Source organism: Schistocerca serialis, chromosome 9, assembly GCF_023864345.2.
Source record: "Schistocerca serialis cubense isolate TAMUIC-IGC-003099 chromosome 9, iqSchSeri2.2, whole genome shotgun sequence".
Classification (NCBI taxonomy): Eukaryota; Metazoa; Arthropoda; class Insecta; order Orthoptera; family Acrididae; genus Schistocerca; species Schistocerca serialis.
Window position 1 is genome coordinate 153,710,107 of NC_064646.1, and position 19,269 is coordinate 153,729,375.

At 42.9% G+C, this 19,269-nt stretch overlaps 1 protein-coding gene across 2 annotated transcripts in view; it reads left to right on the forward strand.

Annotated features, from left to right (window-relative positions):
• The window catches only part of LOC126419152 (TWiK family of potassium channels protein 18), a 1,284,255-nt gene that overhangs the window by 1,197,500 nt on the left and 67,486 nt on the right, over positions 1 to 19,269 (forward strand). For both annotated transcript variants that reach the window (XM_050086262.1, XM_050086263.1), the window contains one exon: positions 3,725 to 4,015. In XM_050086262.1, coding sequence (XP_049942219.1) covers positions 3,725 to 4,010 — 286 coding nt within the window. In that variant the 3' untranslated portion in view covers positions 4,011 to 4,015. The remainder of the gene's footprint in view (positions 1 to 3,724; positions 4,016 to 19,269) is intronic.

A 19,269-nucleotide genomic window follows, 5' to 3' on the forward strand; every position in this document is an offset into this window, starting at 1 on the left:
TAAAGTCGGCGCGAGGTGCCGCTCTACATTGTCAATACTGGCTGTTCAGCCAACATGATTGACAACCACCTCATCAGAGAGTCATGGATATTTGCAGCGAGTGTGCAAAAACCTCTGCGAAGCTCCGACTCTTACGATGGCGCTATAACCGCCTTAGAGGGCACCGGAGGGGATCAGGTGTGTTCAAACTGCTATTTGCCTAGTTCGCTCCGATACTTTACTCTCTAAAAGGCTTCCAGCTGAGGAGACTTGTTATATAAAATGGTTCAAATGGCTCTGAGCACTATGCAACACTTAACATCTGAGGTCATTAGTCCCTAGACTTAAACCTAACTAATCTAAGGACATCATAAACATCCATGCCCGAGGCATGATTCGAACCTGCGACCGTAGCGGTCGCGCGGTTCCAGACTGAAGCGCCTAGAACCACTCGGCCACACTGGCCGGCACGTGTTATATAGTTCAGCTTTCCGTTCCCATAGATGCTATCACATCGCTGAAGAGATAAAGAATCATGTGCACATGTGAAGAATAATGGATGATATGTCAGACAGCAAGATGCAGCTAGTAATCAACAATGCGACTGTAACGTACCTCCTTCCAGACATGCAATACACATGAGCTCTTCTCATTCGTCTTCTCATAGGACACAGCTCTAAGACACATGGTTTCTTTCTCCAGCGAGAGGAATCTGCAACATGTGGTGGCTGTGGTGTACATATTACAGTGCGGCACCTTTTGAGTGAACCTGTTTGACTTTTCGACAAGAAAACAAAGATTAATTTATCTAGAGAGGCTAGTTTACCCCCTAATGTGCCCTCTATTTTAGATTATCAATGTGACACGGCTTTTAGGATTCTGTGAAATATTCGACTTGCCCCCTAAACCATTTACGACTTTTTAATGTGTTAATTTCAGAGTGGCTAGCTCATTCCTTTTTTTAAGAGTGATAAAGGAGCCACGTATCGTTGTTTCGTTGTTTCAGCTGCGTTCTTGTATTACGTGTGTTGTACGAGAGCATGCTTTAAACTAAAGCCTCCGAATTTTTTATTCTGTTCTCAATATCGGCTGAGGTATTACACGCCATAGATATTACTCGGTCAAATTTCATGCTTCGCTGACGCAAGTTGCATCTCTCTGCCGATAGAGGGCTCCGAATTGTAGTGTGTAACGTGGCGGTGCGTAACGTAACTAGGCCGATGAGAGAGAAACAGTGTGCTGTAATCGAGACTGTAACTGCGGAAAACGTGCCTCCAATTGAAATGCATAGAAGAATTAAAAATGAGTAAGATGATGACTGTGTCGACGTGAGTAATGCGCGACGTTGAGTTGTTCGTGCTGGTAATGAAGCAAACGGTGGTTCTAAACTCAACGCATGTGAGAGAGAGCTCAGATATTTCGAAAATAAAAGAATATCTGCGAGGACCTCACTTTGATATGATGAAGCGATGCAAGCGGAGCTGAGGTAATTGGTCCGTGAACAAAGTGAAACATTCCACGCGGACGGTATCAAAACACTGGTCTTTCGTTGGGAGAAATGTGAATATGTCGTGAAAAAAATAGGAAGACATGCAGAAAAAAGACGTAGAATGTTAATAACATTTGCTTTATTTAAAAAGATTTAAGAGTTTTTACATAAAAAAAATGTGGAGCCATTACTTTTAAGCACACCTTCGTTATAGAACGTTTGACATGCATCCGGAAAGCAAGCACATTAACGTGCCGCTTCTGGGATTCGGGGAGACGAGCATGCACCTGATCGAATCCACCTCTCTGATAAACGAGGACTGGTGAGCCGACAAGTGTGGACGTGGCTTCTAGGCGATTTCCTACAACCTACTAGGAAAATATAATGTTTTTAATCATGTCTCGCCTTAGACATACGTTACGAAAACGTTTTGAGATGCTTCTGACGCTTGCACACGAGATTTAGGTTAGACACAGGCAGCTGGGGTACACAGATTCCATCCCATGTGGAGTGGTGCAGTCAGGGAGGACATCCTGGCCACCAACTGCCTTGTCATTGCCAAAACCCGTGTATTAATTGCTGCCCCGTAGAGAAACAGGATAGGGCAAAGAGGAAGAAGAAGACAAGAAGAAGAAGCAGAAGAAGAAGAAGATGATGAAGAACATAACGTCTCACCGAATTTGCAATACCTTAAGGGGGGTAGGACGTCAAACGGGCCGACTTGGAGCAGGAGAGGCATCACAGGACATTTTAATTTCCAGTGTCTATACTTTTACAAATAAATTCATAAAACTTTGTCATCATCTCCAGGAAGGATTCAGGATTCACATTCATTGCAGTGGATGTTCGAAAACATAACAAAACAATTTTTTTATGTGTGAAATTTCATCATTTTTTTACTTACTAATGGCTGCATTTGTTGCTATAGGTACACTTTTCTTCATAAGTTAGAGAGATTCTTCAAAAAAAAATGGTTCAAATGGCTCTGAGCACTATGGGACTCAACTGCTGAGATCACTAGCCCCCTAGAACTTTGAACTAGTTAAACCTAACTAACCTAAGGACATCACAAACATCCATGCCCGAGGCAAGATTCGAACCTGCGACCGTAGCGGTCTTGCGGTTCCAGACTGCAGCGCCTTTAACGGCACGGCCACTTCGGCCGGCAGAGATTCTTCGATGAATTTTGCACAGCATACATACCATACTTACAGTTGTATGAAACTCTAGAATTTATTTAATTTATGAAAAAACGAATGATCTGTTGTATTTTAAACTTGTTTAGATAAAACACAAATTTTGTAGTTAACTACCTCAATTTTTACCACAGTTTTAAATAGATTTGGAAAATTCTAGAGTTTCATACACCTTTAAGTATGGTTTGTATGCTGTGCAAAATTCATCGAATCATCTCTCTTACTTATGAAATGAAATGAAATATCGTGTGACGAGGGCCTCCCGTCGGGTAGACCGTTCGCCTGGTGCAAGTCTTTCGATTTGACGCCACTTCGGCGACTTGCGCGTCGATGGGGATGAAATGATGATGATTAGGACAACACTACACCCAGTCCCTGAGCGGAGAAAACCTCCGACCCAGCCGGGAATCGAACCCGGGCCCTTTGGATTGACAGTTTGTCGCGCCGACCACTCAGCTACCCGGGGCGGGCCCTCTTACTTATGAAGAAAAAGTGTACCTATAGCAACAAATGCTGCCATTAGTAAGTGAAAAAATTATGAAATTTCACGTGTACAAAAAATTACTTCGTTATGTTTTCGAACTTCCACTGCTATGAGTGTGAATTCTGAATGCTTCCTGGTCATGCTGACAAAGTTTTATGAATTTATTTGTAGAAGTATAGACACTGGAAATTAAAATGTCCTGTGGTGCCTCTCCGGCTCCAAGTCGGCCAGTTTGACGTCCTACCCCCCTTAAAAGATGCCTGGTAGTATGACTTTGAGTGTCAACGTGGAAGATATTGGGACAGTTCAGCTTCTTTTTAGATAAGACTTTCTTGTGTCTTTTATTTTTTTGAAACGATTTAGATTTTTTAGACATTATAGCTACATACATTTCAGCTTATTTTAGTAAGGGGCTGACTGTCGTTCAGAGCCCATTCACTCACACACACACACACACACACACACACACACACACACACACACACACACACACACAATTTTACGTGTGACCAGTAACTTCGTCAGACAGGTGGTCGTGGCTGAACCGGCGCTTCACCGCTGGCCGCCGTGTTGCAGGTACGTGTGCGGGGGCGCCTTCCTGTTCTCGGAGTGGGAGTCGTGGGACTTCCTGGACGGCTCGTACTTCTGCTTCATCAGCCTGAGCACCATCGGCTTCGGCGACATCGTGCCCGGTGACAAAATCTACAGCGAGGGCATCGAGCTGAGCTTCATCTTCTGCAGCATGTACCTGATGCTCGGCATGGCGCTCATCGCCATGTGCTTCAACCTCATGCAGGAGGAGGTCGTTCACAAGATCCGCTCGTGCGCGCGCTCCGTGCGCAACTGCTTCGGCTGCCGGTGACACAGGTGTGTAGCACGCGACACCTTTCTTTCTTTCGCTTGTGCCTGTTTCCTGCGGTGTGGCAGACTCGGCATGGTTAATCACATTTGGCAATTTTAGTGTAAGGGGTGGCCGGATGCCCTTTCTGCCGCCACCCCGTACCTCCGGGGACAGAATTAGTGCACCCCAACTGTCTGCGACTAGTGTAATCCATGAAATAGTGCGAAATTGTTCAAGTGACTGCGATCCGTGTAACTGAGGTGGAATGTGGGGACCAGCCCGGTATTCATCTAGGGGGATGTGGAAAACCACATCCAGGCCAACCGGCACCCGACCGTCGTCGTTAATCCGCCGAGCGGATTCGAACCGGGGCCTACGCGCCTACCAGAGTCGAGAAAGCTGCGCATTGGCGCTCTCGGCTAACCTGGCGGGTCTGTAGCACGCGACACCGCCGGCGGTTTTATCCGTACAGCACCAACATTGAATTTAGCCACTAATTAAGGTTGGTGTCCATGTAGCATATGTAACACATGCTACGTTCCCCGCGCTGATGCGTGTTCTGAAGCCACGCTCCCGAACTTTTCATTGAAAAAATTAACCTTAGCAGATTCTGAATCTATTATATTGAAAATAATAGTGTGTTTATAGAATACAGACGTCGTAATTCTGCTTCATTGAAGCACATTTTACGTACACTGAGGTGGCAAGTATCATGGGATAGCGATATATACCGGGTGATCAAAAAGTCAGTATAAATTTGAAAACTGAATAAATCACGGAATAATGTAGATAGACAGGTACAAATTGACACACATGCTTGGAATGACATGGGGTTTTATTAGAACAAAAGATATACAAAATTTCAAAAAAAGTCCGACAGATGGCGCTTCATCTGAACAGAATAGCAATAATTAGCATAACAAAGAACACAAAGCAAAGATGAGGTTCTTTACAGGAAATGCTCAATATGTTTACCGTCACTCCTCAACAATAGCTGTAGTCGAGGAATAATGTTGTGAACAGCACTGTAAAGCATGTCCGGAGTTATGATGAGGCATTGGCGTCGGATGTTGTCTTTCAGCATCCCTAGAGTTTTCGGTCAATCACGATACACTTGCGACTTCAGGTAATCCCAAAGCCAATAATCGCACGGACTGAGGTCTGGGGACCTGGGAGGCCAAGCAGGACGAAAGTGGCGGCTGAGCACACGATCATCACCAAACGACGCACGCAAGAGATCTTTCACGCGTCTAGCAATACTTTTTTTTTTTTTGGTCTAGTAAAACCCCATGTCATTCCAACCATGTGTGCCAATGTCTACCTCTCTATCTACATTATTCCGTGGTTTATTACATTTTCAAATTTGTACTGACTTTTTGATCACCCGGTACATACACAGACGGTAATAGTATCGCATACACAAGGTAGTAAAGGACAGTGCATCAGTGGAGTTTCCGCTTGTATTCAGGTGATCCATGTGAAAATGTTTACGCCGTGATTATGGCCGCAAGACGGAAATTAACAGCCTTTGAAAGTGGAATGGAGTTGGATCTAGACGCAAGGGACGTTCCATCTCTGTGATCGTCAGCGGATTCAATATTTCGAGATCTACTGAGTCAAGAGTGTGCCGAGAACACGACATTTCCACCATTACCTCCCACCACGGGCTAAGCAGTGGCCGACAGCGTTAACTTAATGACCGAGAGCAGCGGCGTTTCCGTGGAGTTGTCAGTGTTAAGAGAGAGCCAATAACAGCAGTAATCAAAGTGGGACGTAATCAGGTTGAGTGCGGCGAAATCTGGCGTTAACGGGCTATGGCTGCAGACGACCGACGCGTGTACCTTTGCCAATGCCGGCCGCGGTGGTCTAGCGGTTCTAGGCGCTCAGTCCGGAACCGCGCGACTGCTACGGTCGCAGGTTCGAATCCTGCCTCGGGCATGGATGTGTGTGATGTCCTTAGGTTAGTTCGGTTTAAGTAGTTCTAAGTTCTAGGGGACTGATGACCACAGATGTTAAGTCGCATAGTGCTCAGAGCCTTTGCCAATAGCACGACGTCGCCTGCAGCACCTCACCTGGGCTCGTGACAACATCGGTTGGACCACAGACGCCTGGTAAACTATAACCTGGTGAGATGAGTCCCGTTTTCTGTTAGTAAGAGCTAATGGTACGCTTCGAGTTTGGCGCAGACTTTACGGAGCCAAGGACCCAAGTTGTCAACAAGGCATTTTGAAACCTGATGGCGGCTCCATACTTGTGTGGGCTGTGTTTACATGGAATGGACTGAGTCCTGTGGAAGTTCGGCTATGTGGAGGCCACTTGTAGCCATTCATGGATGTCATGTTCCAAAACGAAGATGGAATTTTTGTGGATGTCACTGCGTAATGTGCCCAGGCTACAATTATTCGCGATTGGGTTGAAGAACATTCTGGACAATTCGAGCGAATGGTTTGACCACCCAGATCGTCCGACATAAATCCCACCGACCGTTTATGGGACGTAATGAACATGTCAGTTCATGAGTAAAGCCCTGCACCGGCAACACTTCCACAGTTATGAACGGCTATAGAGGAAACATGGCTCAATATATCGCTAGTTAAGTCCATACGACATCGAGTTTCTGCTCTATGCTGGGATAAATGAGGTCAGACGCGATATTAGCAGGTATCCCATGACTTTCGTCGCCTCAGTGTATTGCAAACCACCTCATGTGTTTAATTTACATATTCTCTTCCACTGTAACCTGTTGTGTATTAATAAGAACTTGCACCGCAATATATTCGACAACGATATTTTACTCTACATTGTTAACAACGTTTGCCGGAAAAAAATTTCTATTATACCGTGCTGTCAAACGGCATAGGCCTCTAAGTGGAAGACGAGTTGAGTTGAATAGAAGTTGACATAGTCCCACACTCTCATTTAGTGAAAAAATAGGAGCTTAGTGAGAACACTTCGCTCTTAAAGGAACAAAATCGATAGATGTAAAGGCAATCTCCGAAGTGTGGCAGGACAAAGTACAAAGCACGTATTGAAACTTCTTTATTTGAATGTGTGAATTTGTACTCAAATTGCTGATTGATTGAGAAGATGAAACTTCTGTGTTATTTGATTCTGAAACAGCTGAGTAAAACTGAACGTACTGTGCCCAGTTTCTCTTTACTTTTTCTTATCATGGCAACACTGACCCACAATATTCTAGCGCGACGCAAACTGACTGCTCAAAAAATAAATAAATAAATAAATAAATAAATAAAAAATTACAACCTGACTACAGATAATTAATACAAAAGAACGGCACTGAATAAGAAGCAATCCTGACAATAACCTATACATTTCATTAAGCACTTACAAAAATCTTGATTACACTAACTACTGCAATACACCGAGCGTCAATACTGCCAGGTAAATAAAAGATTCTAACTACTAAAGCCACTAACAACTAATAGGCATGTGGTTAGCAAAGGAAAGATTTTGTTGCAAACCAAATAATATATTTTTTACCTTAATAACGTGACATCCAGTTCAAACACGAGTATAAATCGTCATTGTCATCCAGTACAAAGATATATGATCATGAATAATTATCAATGTCCAAGTCAGATACTTCCAGATCGTTAGCCTACGCTAACACTTCAGATCTCTACCCTCCATCGATGCTAACTACTCACATTTATTCATCATTGTTGGCTATTCACCTCCAACTGCCCGACAGTACTTCCATCACTGCTCGCGAATAACTTCCAACTGCCTAACAGTACCGGCGATTATCTTCCAACAACGAGTCCGACCAGCAACAGGGTCTCTTACAAAGAATGCGCAGTCAGAGATCCAATGCAAAGCGCTACACAGCGCTGCCAACATCGAAGCAGCACACTTACAGTGTATAAATGATCTATACAGAAAGTGTCAGAAGCTCTCGAAGAGTGTTTGTAGGTGATGGGGCTGTCTGTAATAAGGTAGCAATGTCAGCTGACTGTAGCGAACACCAGCTGATAAAGGCCTGGAAGGTGCCCTTGACCGCAAATAAACGTAAGCTGTTGACACATGCATAGGTGAAGATATCCATTACTGTACAATTACACTATTGGTGAAAAATTTCTGGAAATAGTAACTAACGTAAAATACCCTAATAGTAACATCTGGAGCGACTTTAAGTAGAATGAGGTGACATAAAACAAGTAACATGAAAATCAGGTGCTAGACGAGATTCGTAGGATCATAAGGTAGTGTAAGTCATCCACGAAAGATGTGGCTTACGAAGCGCATGTCCGACCGTTTATTGAGTATTGCTCCTCAGTCTGTATCTCTTGGAAGGATAAATTAACAGATCAGACATACTAGAGCCAATTAAGAGCGGCGCGATTGTTATGAGTTCGTTTAGTCGGTACGGAGATGTTCTCCAAATTGCGGTGGCAGAAACTACATGAGGGGCATTGTGCATCACGGAGAGGTTTACCATTGACATTCCGAGAGGGTACGTCCGGGGAAGAGTGGCCAACATATCACTTGCTCTCTCACACGTCTCACGGAATGATCATGACGACAAAATTCGTGAAGTTCATACGGTGGTCTACCGACAGTTATTCTTCCCACGCACCATTCACGAGTGGAAAGGCTGATCAGACAATGGTACTAGAAGTGCCCTCCACCACACACCGTCAGATGGCAGCTGGCTTGGTGAGTATAAATGTAGAAGTAGATGTACATGTCTGACAACCAGAGCTAGTTTGAATTATAGTTAGTGCTATTTACTGATGTTTTTCCGATATAGAGGTACGCTTCTCTTACTAATTGTAATTTCATCAAGTATCCCTTTACAGTAGCGTTTCGTACAGTGTTCCGACGCATGTTTGTAAAGTTTTTATGCAATTATTAAATGTTTACAGCCTTGAGATACGGTTGTCTGCTCATTGTCTCCCAGCGAATGTCGCAGTGCGTTATGTTTGCTGCTTCCTCCGTTATAAGCACAACATAAATACGACTTCCGCAGAAAGGTGTGTCTCGATGTGCTATTGCGTGTTCTGTTCCTTAGGAGTGCGCTGTGAAACTAAATCAAGAAGTTTAAACTTTTCGAATTTTTCATACGACACATTTTATATTTAATGTGAGCAGTAATTGATGAACTATTTCTAGACGGTTTCTGTCTGCTGGTAAGAAACCTAGGGCTGTGGGAACCGTTGGCTTACTATTACCACTAAGTGCAAACCAGAACACTATGATCACGCAGTCAATGTCAGCGTTCAGATGGCCTCAGTAAGTACTGGCAAAATCCTTCTGCTGAAAGACAGCACATAGTACGAACTAAATCATAGTTTTGGTTGACACTCTATCGACATAAATGTAAATGTCGTGTGACTAGGGCTTCCCGTCGGGTAGACCGTTCGCCGGATGCAAGTGTTCCGATTTGACGCCACTTCGGTGACTTGCACGTCGATGGGGATGAAATGATGATGATTAGGACAACACAACACCCTGTACCTGAGCGGAGAAAATTTCCGACCCAGCCTGGAATCGAACCCGAGCCCTTGGGATTGACATTTTGTCGCGCTGACAACTCAGCTACCTGGGGCGGACATCGGAATGAAATGTTTGGTATAGATATGAGTGTCTGACATCTGGCGGTTTTGGTGTGAGTTTGCACAGTCACTGGATGTACTATGACATCCTGAAAGGTCGCCATTAGAATACGTATCACAATTTTACGTGGGAATCAGTGCAGTTTCTGTGGCGATTGTTAAGCTCAAGTGATTAACAAAATATGAGCATCCGGAAATATCGGCAAAGTAAATAATTCTAAATGTGATAATAAAACAAATCAAAAAGAAACAATTGAGCTTAAAACTGCTTAACAAATGAAATGAGATAGTAATCTGCAGACGAGATAGGGCACCTAATTGCTTGTAATGATCCAACAACTTTGTGAATATTGTAAGGAAGTTCAAGTTAAACTGACAGTAATTGGCTACCAAAGTTCTTCAGAACTCAGAATTTCACAACAGTTTTAAAGTGTTGGGTATGTACCCGACAACCTTAGTTCAAAATGGCTCTGAGCACTATAGGACTTAACTTCTAAGGTCATCAGTCCCCTTGAACTTAGAAGTACTTAAACCTAACTAACCTAAGGACAGCACACACATACATGCACGAGGCAGGATTCGAACCTGCAACCGTAGCGGTCGTGCGGTTGCAGACTGTAGCGCCTAGAACCGCTCGGCCACTCAGGCCGGCACAACCTTAGTCACAAGAGATCACAATATAAGGTAGAATAATTTAAAAGGAATCTTTACACATAACTGTAAATAATTTAACTGGTATATCTTTAAGTGGCAAACAAGCAGACAGAAACTACCAGCTCTCAGATCCGCGCTGTCGCTCGAAGATGACAAAAAACTTAAACGATTGTCACTTAAACTTGCTGAAACAGGGAACCAAATGAACTCGAGCCTGTTTGCTTCCCAGAACTCATAAATGTAGTGGGCAAATATTCAGAAAGGCGTTCACCAAATTCACTTCCACTTTGCGTCGGTCACGGATAAAGAAGTTGGGTCCCGCATGCTTCCACAGTCTGTGCACCAGCGCATACAACAATTGCCGGCGACCGATCGTGCCACTCAACCCACTGCATATTACAGCATAAAAGTCTTCATCCAGCACGCCCACTTCCTCACGTAGTTCGGTGCTGTCGTAATACTCAGCCAGGATTCAATCTTCCAAATCGCTCCAGTGCGGGACCGAGAACAGAATCCAACCGCATGGCGAGCGTCTTCAAGATTCCGCAGGCGAATAGACTGCGCGCTCTCATGGGCCATTGTTCAGCAATCAGCATAGATATCTAACAGGGAAAGATAATCGATATGAGGTGACATTGCTCAGCCATTACAACCCCTTCTCCACACATCACAGTTGACACTGCACGTTACGTCCGGTTACGTTCTGCAGGCATTCGCCGAACCCAAACCCTTCCATTAGATTGGCAGAGGGTGTAGCATGACTGATCACTGCAAATCACTAGTTTCCAGTCATCCAATGATCAAATCCACCGGCTTAGCTGGATGGATGTCGGCACGGTAGCTCAGCGTGTTCGGTCGGAGGGTTAGCTGCCCTGTGTAATAAAAAAACTGAATTCATGGATGAACTATGAACTCGAACGAGAATCATGGAACGTCCTCCCCGAACAAATATAACAAAGAAAATGAGATCAGCCAAAAAAATGGTAACTTGTTTGCCTCCCATGCAGCGGACCCGGGTTCAATTTCCGGTCAGGTTGGAGATTTTCTCCTCTCGTGGACTGGGTGTAGTGTTGTCCTCATCATCATTTCGTCCTCATCACCTGCACGCAAGTCGCCCAGTGTGGCGTCGACTGTAATAAGACTTGCACTTGGCGGCCGAACTTCCACGGATGGGGCCTCCCGGCCACCAATGCCATACGCTCATCTCATTTTATCCACTGACCAGTGGCGTTGCTGTGTACAGCACCTCAAGCGCCGTTCACATTGAGTATACAAATGAGTGACTCACGAGGGGCTGCTGGACCACTGAACACCATTCTTCTTAGCTCCCTGCAAACAGACGCAGGTGCCAGCTGCACTGCTGCCAGCACTTTGGAACTCACGAGTGACTCCTTCTGCTGATTTAATGAGAATTTTACCAACGGCATTCGCAGTGCTGAACGATTCCTACCCATCAGATAGCTTTAATTTTTGAGACAATATATGATTACATTGATATCAGAATGAGAGGTTAGCGATACAACCATACGATTAAATTTTATAATTTAATTTTTCAACAAATTGCTGTGATTTTTCTCTTGAGCTGTTTGTCTACATTTCTACTACACTAAAAATGTAAGTAGGCTGTTTAGGTTTTTATGTTGGTAACGCCACTTAGCGCTCTGTATGAAAATCACTGACTGTGCTGTGTGCAGTCTGTGGCTGGTTTGAATTGTTGGAATACTCGCTATTGTAGTGTTGGACAGCTGTATGTGAACAGCACGTAGCGTTGCGCAGTTGGAGGTGAACTACCAGCAGTGGTGGATGTGGGGAGAGAGATGGCAGAGTTTTAAGAGCGGCCGATCTGGACGTGTGTCCGCCAGAAAGAGTAAATCTGTAATACTGGATATCATGAACTGATATATATATATATATATATATATATATATATATATATATATATATAATGATTTTTGAACATTATTAAGATAAGGTTAGGACCCGTGGTCTAGGGGTAGCGTCTTTGATTTATAATCAAAATGTCTTCGGTCCCGGGTTCGATCCCCACCACTATCTAAGCTTTGATAAATAATCAGCATTGGCGGCCGAAGACTTCCGGCATAAGAAGTCAGCCTCATTCTGCCAACGGCCTTGTCAAAGAGGGCGGAGGATCGGATAGAGGTTCAGAGCACTCTCTTGTCCTAGGGGTGGGAAATTGCCCCTAAAGGCGGAAGAATCAGCAATGATCAACGACATGAGGATGCTGAAGGCAATGGAAACCACTGCATTAAAGACACGTAACGTGTATCCACAGGACATGTGGCCTGTATTTGAAGAAGTGTCATGATGATCTCTCCATTGGCAAAAGATTCCGGAATAGTCCCCCATTCGGATCTCCGGGAGGGGACTGCCAAGGGGGAGGTTACCATGAGAAAAAGATTGAATAATCAACGATAGGATAACGTTCTACGAGGCGGGGCGTGGAATGTCAGAAGCTTGAACGTGGTAGGGAAACTAGAAAATCTGAAAAGGGAAATGCAAAGGCTCAATCTAGATACAGTAGGGCTCAGTGAAGTTAAGTGGAAGGAAGACAAGGATTTCTGGTCAGATGAGTATCGGGTAATATCAACAGCAGCAGGAAATGGTGTAACAGGTGTAGGATTCGTTATGAATAGGAAGGTAGGGCAGAGGGTGTGTTATTGTGAACAGTTCAGTGACCGGGTTGTTCTAATCAGAATCGACAGCAGACCAACACCGACAACGATAGTTCAGGTATACATGCCGACGTCGCAAGCTGAAGATGAACTGATAGAGAAAGTGTATGAGGATATTGAAAGGGTAATGCAGTATGTAAAGGGGGAGGAAAATCTAATAGTCATGGGCGACTGGAATGCACTTGTAGGGGAAGGAGTAGAAGAAAAGGTTACAGGAGAATATGGGCTTGGGGCAAGGAATGAAAGAGGAGAAAGACTAATTGAGTTCTGTAACAAGTTTCAGCTAGTAATAGCGAATACCCTGTTCAAGAATCACAAGAGGAGGAGGTATACTTGGAAAAGGCAGGGAGATACGGGAAGATTTCAATTAGATTACATCATGGTCAGACAGAGATTCCGAAATCAGATACTGGATTGTAAGGCGTACCCAGGAGCAGATATAGACTCAGATCACAATATAGTAGTGATGAAGAGTAGGCTGAAGTTCAAGACATTAGTCAGGAAGAATCAATACGCAAAGAAGTGGGATACGGAAGTACTAAGGAATGACGAGATACGTTTGAAGTTCTCTAACGCTATAGATACAGCAATAAGGAATAGCGCAGTAGGTAGTACAGTTGAAGAGGAATGGACATCTCTAAAAAGGGCCATCACAGAAGTTGGGAAGGAAAACATAGGTACAAAGAAGGTAGTTGCGAAGAAACCATGGGTAACAGAAGAAATACTTCAGTTGATTGATGAAAGGAGGAAGTACAAACATGTTCCGGGAAAATCAGGAATACAGAAATACAAGTCGCTGAGTAATGAAATAAATAGGAGGTGCAGGGAAGCTAAGACGAAATGGCTGCAGGAACAATGTGAAGACATCGAAAAAGATATGATTGTCGGAAGGACAGAGTCAGCATACAGGAAAGTCAAAACAACCTTTGGTGTCATTAAAAGCAACGGTGGTAACATTAAGAGTGCAACGGGAATTCCACTGTTAAATGCAGAGGAGAGAGCAGATAGGTGGAAAGAATACGTTGAAAGCCTCTATGAGGGTGAAGATTTGTCGGATGTGATAGAAGAAGAAACAGGAGTCGATTTAGAAGAGATAGGGGATCCAGTATTAGAATCGGAATTTAAAAGAGCTTTGGAGGACTTACGGTCAAATAAGGCAGAAGGGATACATAACATTCCATCAGAATTTCTAAAATCATTGGGGGAAGTGGCAACAAAACGACTATTCAAGTTGGTGTGTAGAATATATCAGTCTGGCGATATACCATCTGCCTTTCGGAAAAGCATCATCCACAAAATTCCGAAGACGGCAAGAGCTGACAAGTGCGAGAAATATCGCACAATCAGCTTAACAGCTCATGCATCGAAGCTGCTTACAAGAATAGTACACAGAAGAATGGAAAAGAAAATTGAGAATGCGCTAGGTGACGATCAGTTTGGCTTTAGGAAAAGTAAAGGGACGAGAGAGGCAATTCTGATGTTACGACTAATGATGGAAGCAAGGCTAAAGAAAAATCAAGACACTTTCATAGGATTTGTCGACCTGGAAAAAGCGTTCGACAGTATAAAGTGGTGCAAGCTGTTCGAGATTCTGAAAAAGTAGGGGTAAGCTATAGGGAGAGACTGGTCATATACAAAAAAAAAAAAAAGGTTCAAATGGCTCTGAGCACTATGGGAATTAACAGCTATGGTCATCAGTCCCCTAGAACTTAGAACTACTTAAACCTAACTAATCTAAGGACATCACACAACACCCAGTCATCACGAGGCAGAGAAAATCCCCGACCCCGCCGGGAATCGAACCCGGGAACCCGGGCGCGGGGAGCGAGAACGCTACCGCACGACCACGAGCTGCGGACGGCTCATATACGATATGTACAACAACCAAGAGGGAATAATAAGAGTGGACGATCAAGAACGAAGTGCTCGTATTAAGAAGGGTGTAAGACAAGGCTGTAGCCTTTCGCCCCTACTCTTCAGTCTGTACATCGAGGAAGCAATGATGGAAATAAAAGAAAGGTTCAGGAGTGGAATTAAAATACAAGGTGAAAGGAGATCAATGATACGATTCGCTGTTGACATTGCTATCGTGAGTGAAAGTGAAGAAGAATTAAATGATCTGCTGAACGGAATGAACAGTCTAATGAGTACACAGTATGGTTTGAGTGTAAATCGGAGAAAGACGAAGGTAATGAGAAGTAGTAGAAATGAGAACAGCGAGAAACTTAACATCAGGATTGATGGTCACGAAGTCAATGAAGTTAAGGAATTCTGCTTCCTAGGCAGTAAAATAACCAATAACGGACGGAGAAAGGAGGACATCAAAAGCAGACTCGCTATGGCAAAAAAGCCATTTCTGGCCGAGAGAAGTCTACTAATATCAAATACCGGCCTTAATTTGAGGAAGAAATTTCTGAGGATGTACGTCTGGAGTACAGCATTGTATGGTAGTGCAACATGGACTGTGGGAAAATCGGAACAGGAGAGAATCGAAGCATTTGAGATGTGGTGCTATAGACGAATGTTGAAAATTAGACGGACTGATAAGGTAAGGAATGAGGAGGCTCTACGCAGAATCGGAGAGGAAGGGAATATGTGGAAAACACTGGTAAGGAGAAGGGACAGGATGATAGGTCATCTGCTAAGACATGAGGGAATGACTTCCATGGTACTAGAGGGAATTGTAGAGGGCAAAAACTGTAGAGGCAGACAGAGACTGGAATACGTCAAGCAAATAATTGAGGACGTAGGTTGCAAGTGCTACTCTGAGATGAAGAGGGCCGCATCAAACCAGTCAGTAGACTGATGACCAAAAAAAAAGATAAATACAATGTTGGTTCTCTATCAAAATCTTTCAATTGCTAACTATGCGTATCAGTAGTTAGTGCCTTTAGTAGTTAGAATGTTTTATTTAGCTGGCAGTAGTGGCGCTCGCTGTATTGTAGTAGTTCGAGTAACGAAGATTTTTTTGAGGTAAGTGATTCATGAAAGGTATAGGTTATTGTTGGTCAGGGCCATTCTTTTTGTAGTAATTTTTGAAAGTTGCACCATTCTTTTGTAGGGATTTTTGAAAGTTGCGCTAATAATATTGCTTGTCAGTTTAGTGTTGATCAGAATAAGTAAAGAGAGTAATGTCTGAGTATGTTCAGTTTTGCTCAGCTGTTTGAACCTTAAATAACGTAGAGGTTTATCAGCACAGTAATTTATAAATTTTTTAAGGGGAGGTCTCAAAAATGATTGTTCAACGTATCTGCTACCTATGACTGACCGTTTGTACCTCTTGCATTTAATTCAGTAGTGATGTTATCCTGTTCTGTGGCCTGTTGTTCTGTCTCTTCATACAGCCTTGTCTGTTATTGGAATCACCGATTTCTGACGTAATGTGCACGTTTCTTAACTTTTAACAACTTTTATTGATAATTTTGAGTAGTTGTTGTAATATGTAACTGCTGCAGGACTTTTAGTTGTTCTTGCTAACAAATAAGTTTCCCCTTCTGCTTTCACATGATATTTTATTCTCTCTTGTGATAATGTTTTTCTATGTGGCTGTTTAACCTCCTTTTTTATTACCTTATGCAGAAAGTTATTTTCAAATGATGACATGAATCTGTTATGGAATAAATTAGACTTTTTATCAGTATTTGACTGGATATACATTTCATCCTGCAAACTATTCTTACAAATATTTGTACTGGAGTCATTAATTATTCCATCTCATTTCCATTCAAAGCTATGATCACTATCTTGTGTGTTCCCACCGTGTACCATGATTGCACTCGTTACTGGGCATGAAGTCACTTTCGTGGTTCGAGCATCATCACAGAAAACATTATAAATTAGGGTCCTAATGTGTTTGTCTGTCTTTCTTGGAATTGTAACTACTGAGGTTACATTTTAGAATCCGACGAGGTTTCAAGATCATTATATCTATCAGACTCATTTGGAAAACCTACATTGAAATCGCGACAGATTATTAACTGTTTGCCACTGTCCGACAGATTTGCAGGTGGAGACTACATATTATTCACAAATAGTTCAGAATTTTCCAGTGGGGATCTATACACGGTTACAATTAAAATGACCTATTTTTAATCTTAATTCACGGACTTCTGTGTGCTTGTCACTGCAGAATATATTTGTCTCAATGTTAATGAACTTGTGTTCTGTCTTAATATAAGCAGAATATGAGCAGAACTTTTCCTTTCCCCATTTCAGTTGTACTGATTAAGGTGCTACAGCCTTGGTGAAAGTCAGACGTTCCGCATCATTTCTCACTGTTTCGGTAACACTCTTCTTTTGCATATAAAGACATTGTGAATGCTTACCAACTTCAATTTGAGGAACTAAGTGACACACATGTGTTACCACGAAGTGTGTACGGCAAAGAGCCAAGTCAAGGCCATGAAGGACCACATTATCACGCACACTGTGGTTTGGAAGTGAGTCGATCTCTTGTTGGAGTATGCGTCAAAATTCGTTTGACTATTCCCAAGTTTTGACACACTGGAAAATGGGAACAGCCACCAGGGAAAAAGTTGATGAAGAACAGAAACAGGAAAAGTGGGAAGATTTTTTCTGAAAGGTAATCAAAAGCTTATGATACAAATACAGCGTATTTAGCTTTGTAAAATTAGTTGGTTGGTTGGTTGTTTTGAGGACGGAGACCAGACAGCGAGGTCATCGGTCTCATCGGATTAGGGAAGGATGGGGAAGGAAGTCGGCCGTGCTCTTTCAGAGGAACCATCCCGGCATTTGCCTGGAGTGATTTAGGGAAATCACGGAAAACCTAAATCAGGATGGCCGGACGCGGGATTGAATCGCCGTCCTCCCGAATGCGAGTCCAGTGTCTAACCACTGCGCCATCTCGCTCGGTGTGAAAATAGTTGTAGTTTGCGAAGAGTAGCGCGTAATTAGTATTGTGGGATTTCACATACATGTAGCTTGCTTGGTAAATACAGTGAATAGCAGTTTCCGGTACAGACTTGTGTATTTCGGATTATGTGTGTTTTTCGTTTATCAGTGCAACGACGGCTCCACATTAACTCATATAATTGGGCGTATGCCGTGTTACAGTATGGCGTAAAGATTCTGATAAACTGTAGACGGAGTGGCTAATGAGGTATTACTTTACTTTGAATATTTGGGGATTTTCAGTTTCCTACTTGATGTCCACTGGCAATCTGTTACAGTCTTTTGCACCAGAGTATAAACTCAATTCTGAAACCCAGTGATGAAAATTATCATCTTTTGGATTTTGTAGCTCTTCATTACAACGAGTGAAATGACGCCAGAACTTTTGTGCTTTGTTGATAAGTTATATCAAAAGTGAGTGTAACAATAATAAACGACAATAGCAAACAGAAAAATGAGATTTAACACGCCACAAATAAGAGAAGTAAGGCTCCAACATGAAGAAACCGTAACAAGCTGTGGAATGTCTGGTAGACATAAAGCTACCAGCACACACAACTTATGATGTCGTGTGAGAAAAAAGTAAACAAAGATACCACTGAAAATGGCACATACTGTTCTGAAACGTGCCTGGGTAAGAGAAAATCTAAAAACTGTATTGCATAATGCAGAATTTATCTCCAGTTTATGTGAAACACATTTTTACGTATAGTACTATGATTGTGAATTGCATTACTTATCCTAGAGTCACTTTTGTTTTAATCATAACAACGATTTTTAACTAATTACAGGAATCTTGGGACTACAAAAGAAACTTGCGTAAGATGTTCGGTTGTCAACCACACAAAATATTCTTATTTCACGCTTCTGTAGAATAGATAGGTTTTTCATCCTACCTGAACTAACTCCGACGTTTATACTTTTGCTGAGTGAAAGCATACAAGCAATCTTGTCTGAAGATAAACAAAATGATATTTCCTATGGCAAAGCAGGTACAACAGAGGTTTTCGGTTAACGTATACATATCCTGGCTCATCTCAGTTTATTATCTACCTAGACGTCCAGGAATCTCGTACAGGGAGTCTCACCCATTGTTTACCCATATATCTATACTTGTGGTACCTACAGATCAGAAAATGCCTTCGCAAGCTACGCTTGTCTATCTTAGCTCCAGCTTCAGTGCAATAGTGTCATATCAAAATGCCCTACAGGGCCTCGACACACTATGAAATTAACTCCCGCTAAGCAAACTCATAACCGTTTATTGGCAATCGGACTAATTGTGGTCGAGATTAACTCACTGGTCAGGACAATAACACCGATATCGGGAAAGTGAAATACAAACTCATTGCTCTCCATAAATGATAGGCAGTTCTAAACGGACATTTCTGAAATAATCTGATACATCATCATCCACAGATGGAACGATTTGAAATCACAGAACAC